Source organism: Berghia stephanieae, chromosome 8, assembly GCF_034508935.2.
Source record: "Berghia stephanieae isolate SIO BIC M18660-M18661 chromosome 8, UCSD_Bste_1.3, whole genome shotgun sequence".
Lineage (NCBI taxonomy): Eukaryota > Metazoa > Mollusca > Gastropoda > Nudibranchia > Aeolidiidae > Berghia > Berghia stephanieae.
Window position 1 is genome coordinate 13005603 of NC_088367.1, and position 11393 is coordinate 13016995.

General features: G+C 35.9%; 2 protein-coding genes across 3 annotated transcripts in view; one reads left to right on the plus strand and one right to left on the minus strand.

The window, feature by feature from the left end:
* The window catches only part of LOC144978182 (transcription elongation factor SPT5-like), a 34685-nt gene extending 33043 nt beyond the window's left edge, over positions 1 to 1642 (minus strand). Inside the window, exons 1-2 of the mRNA XM_078923904.1 lie at positions 1519 to 1642; positions 1 to 161 (exon numbers count right to left, since the gene is read on the minus strand). The exon at positions 1 to 161 is cut by the window's left edge and continues 127 nt beyond it. Of these exons, the coding sequence (XP_078780030.1) occupies positions 1 to 149 (149 nt within the window). The 5' untranslated portion in view covers positions 150 to 161; positions 1519 to 1642. The remainder of the gene's footprint in view (positions 162 to 1518) is intronic.
* Positions 1609 to 10924, plus strand: LOC144978183 (SH3 domain-containing YSC84-like protein 1). Of its 2 annotated transcripts, none has more exons than XM_078923907.1 (8): positions 1609 to 1687; positions 2055 to 2209; positions 2356 to 2484; positions 4683 to 4747; positions 5850 to 6091; positions 7234 to 7730; positions 8279 to 8434; positions 9054 to 9314. In XM_078923907.1, the coding sequence occupies exons 2-8, from the start codon at positions 2095 to 2097 to the stop codon at positions 9170 to 9172; spliced, it is 1323 nt and encodes a 440-aa protein (XP_078780033.1). In that variant the 5' UTR covers positions 1609 to 1687; positions 2055 to 2094; the 3' UTR covers positions 9173 to 9314. The 2 variants fall into 2 exon arrangements, with proteins under 2 accessions (XP_078780033.1, XP_078780031.1); XM_078923905.1 differs by having other exon boundaries at positions 1633 to 1727; positions 9054 to 10924.
* Positions 10925 to 11393: the final 469 nt, after the last annotated feature.

Genomic DNA, 11393 nt, shown 5'->3' on the forward strand with positions numbered 1-11393 from the left:
TCACTGTCATCTCCTTTATCACTGCGGTCACTTCCACTGTTCCTAACACTCCCTTCTGCATCGGATCCACCTGCATCAGATCCAGCTTTCTCATCTTCCCCTCCATCACTCTCATTTCCAGAGAAGTTACTGTCCTCACTGTCAGACATGTTGTGTTTTATCTGAAAATAATTGCATATTGTATTAATATCATTACTATCAAATTCATTGGAATTAATGCTAATCAACTCGCCATAAACCATTTGGATATTAAAATTGTACTAGACGTCTATAACTATGAAAATGAAGGCTGCGGCCATTCGGACTCGAGTCTGAATAGTCTCCCATGGCTATTCGGACTCAAATCCAATGCGCATGTACAATCAAACGAGTATTCAGACTCAGTCTGAATAGTTTCCCGTGGCAGTATAGTTTTTTGGGGTTTTTTTTTTTGTTGTTGTTCTTTTTTACATATTTTAATTATTGATAATTACATAAAATTAATGCAAATAAAAATTATGATTTTAGTAACTATGAACAGGTAGTCTAATCCGCTATATTTGACGAGAAAGAAAAAATCATAAAATAATTGGGTCCATATAGAAATTAAAAAGAAAAGAGTTAACTCTTCAAAAGTAACAAAAGTCATTCAAAGTAACTGTGGTATAAATTAAAAGCTTTTCTAACAACATAACACGATGTCCGAATAAAATCAGGACAAAATAAAAACCCGTTGTGATAGTGTGAGATAGGCAACAATCCTTCTACAGACCAAAGTAGGGGTATGAGCTGATTCAGTGTGATATAGGCAAAACAGAATTTCTTCTGAACTCTTTTTCTATTTCTTTATCAGTATCAGTTCCACCCTCTACCTACTGCCACATTGTGTTGTCCTCCCCTCTGTATGGGCACGCACGTTGGAGTCCGAATAGCCACGGGAGACTATTCAGACTCGAGTCCGAATTGCCACTTCGAAAATGAAATGCAAACCAATTTCTCAACGGTCAACAAGCTCAGCTCATGCCTGCATTTTACAATTTAGCGTCATCTGTCATCATATCTATATGGAATGCTATTTATATACAATGGTATAAATAAAAATAATCTGACCCAATGAAGGAACTGATACAGAGGCAGAGTAGAAGTCTAGTAATAGTAAGAAGAAGATGATTATAATACGATAACGACCAAGTTTGGACTTGGAGTTGGAGACATTTTGTTGGCCCGACTAACCGCATATGATATATACCATCTTCTTTAGGACAAGAAAATCTTTGTAACATAAATGGCAATTAATTCAATCGAAGTAAGTACTATCTAGAATATGTTGTTTTCAGTTAGATTAGGCCAGGTCTACATAACCTACTGATTTTCAATCGTGAGCGACGCCAGCTGATTGAGCGTAAGGCCTATCGTAAATAGGTGAGCTTGACTGAAAATAAATCTAAAGCCGCAATAAATGCTTCTAACTCTCGCACAAAGACTATCTATGATTTGATAACCGCCTAGGACGTTGGTGAAAATAAACTAAAAACTTACATTAAACTGCCTCTAACAAATAATTAACAATAAATGGCGTCAATCCACATTCAGGAGGAAATTTATACTTGCACTGTCTGTAGTGTGTAGTGTGTAGTGAAGTCCGTGTCCGTCAGCAGCGACTGTGTAGCTACTGTGTCCGTGGTGTGTCAAAGTCAAAGCCTTCTTGGTGAGATGTAAACAAAGCCTGAATTAGACAAGTTTTCAAAGTAATTTTGAAAAAAAAAAGTATCTTGTTTTAAGAATTGAAGTGATAATCTAGAATGTTAATCAAAGCCCGTCCTATTTCTAAATGTTAATTGATAGAATTTTGTTGCAGTTATTGTCCCCTCCATTTCAACTTCCTTGTCACAGGTGTACCTTCTTAGAAAGTAAAGCAGGTAGCAAAATCAACATGCCTATCGTTACAAAGAATTAGAAGAGATTACAAAAAAGATTTCAGATTTTATAATTTAAAAAACAAGTGAAATATTTTAGGATCATATGTTTGTTTTTTAATCAGTTTAATTTCAAATTTTATTTTTCATTTGTCAAAGCTTACCCTAACTGAAACTGACTCTGTAGCAAGACCTCAAGATGGTGAATACACCAATACCTCATAGCCTCAAATCAGAGGCAAAGAAAGCGGCCAAAATTTTGAGAGAATTTACAATACCCACTGCCAAAGCAGGACCTGATAAACTTATACCGGGTAAGATCTTTAAACGTTTGATTAAATTAAATTCACTTTTCTTTTTCAAATAAAACGATTTTCAGCATTTTCCTTCCATTCATTGCCTATACCCCACCATTTGTTTTTATTACTATTTTTTTGTTTCTGTCATTTCGTCCCTCCAGCCGGTATATTTGCTAAGGCCAGAGGACTAGCCATTATTACTGTGTTCAAGGCAGGATTCCTAGTCTCTGCAAGAGGAGGAAGTGGCATTGTAATTGCAAAAGTCAATGACTCTTTTGATTTTGCTTCAGGTAATATTTAGTCAGACAGTAAAATCTTGTTATATCCATAGCTAGGATCATATTAGGCAGATAATAAGTTGGCAGTCTAAAAAATAGTATCTCATTGATTTGAAAAAGGTTTATGCTGGTGATATGCAAGGTTGATGATATTGCGAGGTTTTATTGTAGGCCTATATCTCTGTATCTATGCCATATCCAGAAATTTTGTTTTTATGTGAAAGCCTTGGTATTTAAATCATTCCACACTCTTTATATATATTCTTTGGAGTTTTAAGGTCGAGACCATGTGTAACATTTTCAATTAAATCGATTTTTTTAAAAACTCTGTCCCGCGCAAAAGAGACTTTTTTTTTAAAGAAAAAAGAAATCGAAAAAAGAAATAAATAAGTAAATGGATAAATAAATGAGTAAATAATTAAATAAATGAAAAGAAAATGGATATATAAATACCTTTTTAGAAAAGTGAACTAACAAAATGAATTTTGGATGTCTCTCATTCCTGAGGTTTAAAATAAAACAATTTTAAGAGGGAAAAAAAATATTTGTTCAGATAAGTCGCTTTTCAGATGTTAAATTTTTAATAGAGGCTAGTGACAAAGTACAAACACATTCCTTGCTCTCAATTGTCATTAAGACATTAGCATAAATTGCCAGCTCTACTAGGTTCAAAGGGGGTGTAGAAAGGTGAAGAGGGATGGGATGTAGAGAAGCGAAGGGGTTAGAGGGATGTAGAGGCAATGAATTGTGAAGAAGATACACCATATCTATGAGTGAATGCTGAAGTAGAATAAAATGTGATGCTGGCAGGTGTTGGAATGGGTGGAGGGAAATCGCCATTGGTGACTAAAAATAAAGTGAGCTTTTATATAGCGCAATCTCCACTAAATGTGCTCAAAGCGCTTTACAAGGGGTCCCTGGCCAACAGCAACATTTAACATTTAGGGCGGGACATGACGCCTGTTAGGCGATGTTACAATTTTTTCGGACAGAGACTATGCTGTTAACGGCCAGGTACTCATTTTACACCTGAGTACGGTGAGTAAAGACCCTTCTCCAAGAACTCAACTATGCGCCGAGTGAGGCTCAAACCCAGGACCTTCCAATCCGAAAGCGAGTGTCATACCACTAGACCACATAGCCGCACCCAAAAAAACTAGAAGATGTTGAAATTGAAGTGTTTGTCTGTGGAAAAGCATTTTCACTCCTCTTATTTTGATCCCCTCACAAACATGTGATGTCTTATCATACAATATCTTATTGCTTTCATCTAGAAAACACTGCCATTCTCTGACAAAACATGTGTACTTAAAATATTGATCATTTAAAATGACTGTCGATCAGCTTGTAATGAGAACTCACAGCCTAGAGGGACTGTTGCCAAATAATTTACAGATAAATATTTTACAACAAAAGCGTAACTAATTTTTATGGTTCATGATTTCATGATCGAGAAATTGCTTGCAATAATGGTATATATTATAGGATTAACACACGTTTATTGGGTTATAAACGCGACTTTTAATTTAAGATAACCCCATAAACGTGATTTAATCTTATTATTACACCCCTTCTCATTGAAAACCATTCATAAAGAATTCATTATTGTGGGGGCAGCGTGGCTCAGCGGTACAGTCTTTGCTTCGTACCCAAAAGGTACTGAGTTTGATTACTTACTGCGCTGTGTGGCCTTAAGCAAGTCACATTGCTCTCGCTCAGTTTGCGGCACTGCACTGCGGCTGATGCCTGGGTTATTCCAGTCTTCCCTTGGAGTAGACCCTAAAGACAAATTTTCCCTATGGGATGATTAAAGAGAATTTTGATATTTAATTTTGGTTTTTCTTTTTATAAAAGGGGGAATCTAAAGAAATAACTTAGAAAGCAAATAAATTTTACTCGCCCTCTCTCTCTCTCTCTCTCTCTCTCTCTCTCTCTCTCTCTCTCTCTCTCTCTCTCTCTCTCTCTCTCTCTCTCTCTCTCTCTCTCTCTCTCTCTCTCTCTCTCTCTCTCTCTCTCTCTCTCTCTCTCTCTCTCTCTCTCTCTCTCTCTCTCTCTCTCTCTCTCTCTCTCTCTCATTGTGTAATTATGTCATCAGTTTTAGTGCTGATCATAAACCATGATTGATGAATTTTTAATGCATGTTTTTGTCCCAAAGGGAATGATAAAAAAAAAAAAAAAGAATAGGGTTGTAATGATAATGTATTTTTCAGGTTGGTCAGCTCCCTCGGCCATTGGCATGGCAGGACTTGGAGGAGGGTTTGAAATTGGTGCAGAGGTCAGTTTTGGTTTCTTTTATAAAATACAAATGTTGCTGCTTAAAGTTCAAAGAAATAAAAAATAACAGTCTAATGGAATGGAAACTTCAATTTAATTAACAGAGACACGAAATAGATGTTTCGGGTTTCCCCTTTGTCAACAAAACATGATGAATGATTCATTTAAGATGAATGAGAGATGAGAGGAGGGCGTTGTTAAGGCGAATGATTTGACTTCTATTCCATTTGACTGTTGTTATTTATTATGGCACCTTACCAAGGTTTTTACAAAGCTCAATTTACGCAATTTTCTTCTATGTATTTCCCACCTGTCCAAAAAAGAGAATAAAATTGACCAATGTAGATAGGACCTTTCGATTTTTCATGTAATTCATTTCAAGTTTTAAAGAATAAAGTATTTTGGTAAGACTAACTAGTGGCTATGGCTGTTTATCAAAATCAAGCTTATTGCAGAAATTTGAGTTCTTGTTTTTTTTTTTAAATCACTTCCTTTGCACCATGAGGTCACGATAGCTCAGTTGGTAGAGCACTCACTTCACACGCAAAGGGACCTGGATTTAACCCAGGTGATGGTTGAGATTTTTTTCAGATGCCCCTGTCCACTCAGCAGTGATTGGGTAGCTGGGTCTGTTAAATCTGACCAAAAGTACTTTGCGAATGAATTGCATCCTATCCAAAGGGTAGCAAGCAATTGTTGCAGTCCATTGAACATTATAGAAACCGGGATATACTCTGGCTCTACAGGGTTTATGGTTTTGAAGGACTCCTTCTGCACCAAGTTCTTACATTGTTTTGTTGGTTTTTTTTTTTTTTTGACCCGATGCCTCTTGGTTATGAGTTGAAGACTATACCCTTAGCTCTGCTTTTCATGGCTTTAGAGAATTGGCAGTTTTGTGCTTGTACATCGTATTGTAGCATGCATTCAAGTAAAATGCCAAAACAGTCATAGCCAACATACAAAAAAATGTAACGAGTTAAAAGTTTAGTCTGATCACCTCTTCTGGAGCCTAGAACAATGACAAAGAGCCTAATGACTTCAACTTTATTTATTCTCTTAGCAACTTATGAAATTAATGGGGTTTTTTTGGGTTTTTTTTTAAGGTGACTGACTTTGTAATCATTCTCAACTCAAAATCTGCTGTTGAAGCGTTTTCCAAGGGAGGTAATTTGACTCTGGGTGGGAACTTCACCATTGCCGCAGGTCCTTTAGGTCGTAATGTTGAAGGAGACATTGCTGTGAGAAGTCCAGCAGCAATTTATACCTACTCAAAGACTAAAGGAATTTTTGCTGGCATTTCAGTTGAGGGCAGTGCTTTGATCGAAAGAAAAGATGCCAACAGAAAGTAATTAGTTTTTAACTTGTCATATTTATTATTCTTTCTTCTTCACCTTCAACCCCTCCATCCCCCTCTCTCTCTCTCTCTCTCTCTCTCTCTCTCTCTCTCTCTCTCTCTCTATCTCTCTCTCTCTCTCTCTCTCTCTCAATCACACACACATACACACAACACCCCCCCTCTCTCTCTCTCTCTGTGGCTATCTCTTTCTCTCTCTCTGACTCTTTCTCTCTCTCTCTCTCTCTCTCTTTCTCTCTCTCTCTCTCTCTCTCTGTATGTGTGTGTGTGTGCGTGTGTGTGTGTGTGTGTGTGTGTGTCTGTAGTATCAACCTTCAACTCTCACATTAAAATAAGACTTTCTGATATCTATCCGTGCCCTTTGTGGACAAAGTTTCCTACTGTTTCCCATTATATCATATTTGGTTAGATTTTCAGACCACATTTCCAGCCGTTAGTCCCATCTAATATTTTGTATTTTGTATATATACCACCCCAAGGCTCTTACTCACTGGTTGGGGTTCCTGACCTCCATAGTGGCAGGGAGGCACTTATGTGTCTTCTATCCCCCTGTATCTGCTTTCCAACATGCTTTCTGTCTTTGTCTTAGAATGAGATTACCTACTTGGTTTTATCCTGGCTGGGAGGGAAACAGTCAAATGTATAGTTTTGGGTGATGATATTTTTAGTCTTGTAAATCATTTCTCTTTTATGCACTTTATTATTTTTGTTTTACGTATGTATGATTTGTAAACATTTGAGTGCATTCCTGTACTTTGTCAGGATGAGACATTTGGGTATCTTAAACCAAGCATATTGGTGGTGTGCTCTTGAAATCTACACATATTCCCTATTTGAACTAATCCCTTGTTTTTTTTTTTTAGTACTTCATTGTAATTCTAAAACTTTTTATTATTCCATTTTCTTCCTTTTTACTGGCGCTGATATGACCTAAATGTGTCTCAAGTGCCGTAAAACCCTTAAAAACAAACTAAACAATCTTACTCACCCCTGCAATATTAAATTTCTTTCTAGAGAGTCCTTGATTTTAAACCTTGCAAGCCATTTAGGTTCTAAAATCTGACTCATATACATAGTGCATTTAGTGCAAATTTTCAGCCAGACATTTTTTATTGACATTATTAATCATACAGATTCTATGGTAAGAGCATCAGAGCCCATCAGATCCTGCAGGGAGAAGTTGAAATCCCAGAAGAATGTGAAGCTTTGTACCTGGTCATGCGTGAGCACCAAGAAATGGCAGCGAGAGCTGCTCTTAAAATGGCCAAAAACAAAATGAAGGAAGGTATAGCTAAATCTCAGTCAGAGTGGAATCTCTCTTCAAGGATTCCATTTTCTTCATCGTCGTCAGCTTCTTCCTCCAAATCATCCTCCCATCATCACAGTCAATCTTCAGCAAAATCTTCATCGACCAAGTCACCAACTAAGTCTTCTACTTCAACCAAGAGGGGCAGTTTCTCATCCCTCTCTTCTTTCACAAGGCAGAGAAGGGATTCAGATTCATCCAGTAGGCAGAGAAGGGATTCAGATTCACCCAGTAGGAGCTCAAACTATTCCATGCCAAAACCGTCCACATCACATCCAACCAGACAAAGAAGGAGTTCTGATGGAATCTCAGCTAAACCCAAAAGTAAAGTGTTTTTTATGTCTCTTTATTAAACGTTCCTTCACTATTAAAATCATATTTTTGTAAACATGAAAATGATATTTCAAAATTCATTTATTTTATGATGAGTGAACTCATAGAATAAACTGATATCTTAAAACCCACGACTCTCTGATGATTAACAGGTTACTACTTACTGTCAATACTTTTGATGTTTCTCACATATTACATCAATTTTTGTTGTTGTTTGTTTGTTTATTATGTCTTTTTTTTCTCTCCCCCCCCCCCTCTCTCTCTCTCTCTCTCTCTTATTATTTTTTAAATATGTTTTTAATCTATCAATAAATATCGCTGTTAATAATGAGAAAAATGAAATATTGAACTTTTGGAGAGTGTTGCTTTTTGAGCATGTGAGTAATTCACTCAAATCATTTCATTTTCAGTTTACATTTTGTTTTTGTTTTTTTGTTGGGGGGGGGGGGGGGGGGGGGGGGGGGCGGGGGTTGTATTAAGCAAAATAAATGAAATTTAAAATCACTACACATTTTATCACGATTCCATGTTTGATTCAGACTATGAGAGCAGAAAAATATCAGGTAGTTCCTCTGCCATGCATGACCCTTGGGCTGACATTGACAAAGGAAAGGATCTTGATACAGATGGATTGTGGGTTGTAGCAGACTTTCCATATCAAGCACAGCTGTCATGCGATTTATCATTCCAAGCAGGTGAGATAAAATATGAGTTTTAAACTATCAAAACCTGATTTACGGGCGATGTTGATTTGATTTTCAGACCATTTTGATTTCAATAGAATGGTTGGGAAAAATTCATGAAAACCTTGAACCGATGGAATGCTCGTTTTATCAATGTTGGGAGATGGTTGACTTGATAAGGCCTTAGTGTAATATCTGGAAGACTATTGTTGGAGTCCCACTATTGGCTTTTTGGGGGGTTTTTTTCCTTGAGCAAGAAACTTAGCCACTATCGATCTTTTTTTATGGCTCTTCATTTTGACTCTGAAGAATTATCAACAACTACTGTTTATTTTTTATTATTTTTCCTTCAACATATGGTTCCTAATGTTTGTCTCACTCAACCCTCACATCGACTATATCCGTAGTTTACCCGGATTACTTATACCCCATGCCTATTTATTACATTTTTCTGAGACAAATTATAGGCATAGTATCAAAGCTAATGTTTTTAGTTTTTGCATGTTGATGGTAGTGGTAGTTGAATAAAACTATGTACATGCTCATTTTTAATGCATTGTTTTTCCAATTTTGAAAAGTAGCAAAAATCTCTCGGATTGAGTGAGTTTTGATCTTGTTTTGTTCCTTCCAGGTGACAAGCTTTTGGTGACTTGGAACTCCAACAGTCAAGAAGACTGGTGGGAAGGAATTACAAGGGACGGACGACAAGGAATATTTCCAGCAAATTACTGTCACGTTATGAATTCTTGATCGATTGACTTGATAAGACAAATCATTCATTTATTTTTATTTTTATTAATTTATTGGTTATTATTTTTATTCATTTATATATTAATTTTTATAGTTATTACTTATTTATTTGCTAAATGTTTTGGTTTATTTACCTCATTTCATTTTATTTATTTATTTATTTTAAAATTATTTTTTCTTGTTTGTTTTGTTGTTTTTTTTGAGTCACATGGTTTAAAAAAGAAATAAGAGGAATTGTTTCCCAATGATCTAGTCAAATATATAAATAGCAATTTGGATCATTTTTGGTTCAACCTTAAATGCCATACCTTTTTCGTATAATAGTCCTGTCTAAAATATGAGATAAATTTTGAAGTTTTCAAATTAAAACAAAATAAGTGATGGTTTTGGGTACAAGAGCATTCCAGCAAAATATAAGGAAAATGTGAAATAAACAATAATTATACATTACAATAGCTTTTTTTTTTTAGTTGTAGAAATGAAGCTAATGATGATAAGAATACAACTACAACAATGATAATAATGAATGATTTTTTATAATAATGATTATGATAATTGATATTGTATCATGGTCGGCAACACTTCTCATATTTTGCAATTTTAGAGACAGACTGGGTGTGTAATTTCCTTGCGTAGGATATTCATAAAGTAAAGAGACATGAATAGTTACAATCGTTTTCAGACAGCAAAAACAAGTTAGTATGACCTTTATCTCAAAGGGCCTCATCGCTTTAAAAAATCACGCCCTTCCGCATGGTATCAGAAGATATCGTCACCTAGACATTCCATGAAGGAATATATATAATCCATCAAAGGGGATGTCTGGTGTCAACAGGAATCACCCATGTTCTCCAGGTGATCAAATTGGGGGTTAATAATCTTAACTAAAGGAGAAAACGAAAGTGCCTGAAGCGGGGCTTGAACCCAGGACCTTCTGGATCACAGTGCAATGAGCGGGTGGTTGGATGGGAGCATCACCCTTGAATCATATACCTATGATGTTCGCATGGGTGTATGATCCGATAGTGATGTCGTTTCTTCTTCTCTTTACTAGCCTATCCTGCTTCTTTGGTTTGTGATTGTATTTTTGACAGGGGATATTTTTTTTTTTCTGTAAATCTTCTGCCTGTTTGTTCTTGGTTATTTATAATTTAGCTTATGATATCTTTAGGTTATGATTTTGATTTACATTTGTACTATTTTTGTTAGATTGCTTGTTTTAGCGGTCTCTCATATAACCTCAATTGTGTTGGAAGAGACCTAAAGCAACAAACAAACAGTGCAATGCCGTAACCACTTTGCCACTTCACCACCTCATCATTTTACCTGTATAATTATAGCCATAACTATATTATCAATTCTAGTCTGTTTCTTTTATGTGGCTATGTGATCTAGTAGTATGACACTCACCTTTGGATCAGAACTTCCTGGGTTCGTATCCCACTCTGAGCGGTGCATAGTTGAGTCCTTGGAAAAGGCTTTTTACTCACATTCTCTCACCATACTCAGGTTTAAAGTGAATACCTGGCTGTTAATAATGTTGTCTCACTCTGAAAAATTGTAATTTTGCCTAATAGGCGTCACATTTCGTCCTTGTGTTAAGAATTGCTGTTGGCTAGGGACGACTTGTAAAGCGCTTTTCAGCATGTTTAGTGGATATTGCGCTATAATAAAGCTAAATTTTGGGGGGAGAGATTTGTTGGTTTTTTTTCTTTTGCAACACTGTAAATTGTAATAAAAAATAGAAATCTACCCTTTTTTTCTTGTTTGCATATTTAAAAAAAAATATATTTTAACAATGTTATATTTTGACAATTTATTGTTTAATATGTTGAAACATCATTGTGATAAAGAAAAAAAAAAGTATAATAGCAATGCCATAGATTCAAGGTCACAAGTTCAATCAATCCGAGGCATATGTGATTATAGCATTATTTGCTTTTGTTATATATTAAACAAGAGCTTTTTTTGTCCTCATAAATGTTCGTCTTTGATAGTTCTACATACCATTCCATTCCTAACCCATTAGTCAGGAATGGTGACAGGGAGATCACTCTTCCTGTGTCTTCTATCCCTCTATATCTGTTTTCCCTTTTCAGATTACTCTCCGTCTTTGTCTTGGATTGAGATCAATTGGTTTTGTCATGGCCCTGATTGGAGTCCTTGGCTGGAAGGGAAACAGTCAAATGTATAGTATTATTTTCGGGAGATTATATTTTTT

Excerpts from the sequence above, each read along its gene's own strand:
- LOC144978183 (XM_078923907.1), top strand. The coding sequence starts at position 2,095 with ATGGTGAATACACCAATACCTCATAGCCTCAAATCAGAGGCAAAGAAA. Across the intron at positions 6,092-7,233 it reads AGAAAAGATGCCAACAGAAA|ATTCTATGGTAAGAGCATCA; the intron begins GTAATTAGTTTT and ends TTAATCATACAG. Across the intron at positions 8,435-9,053 it reads CGATTTATCATTCCAAGCAG|GTGACAAGCTTTTGGTGACT; the intron begins GTGAGATAAAAT and ends TGTTCCTTCCAG.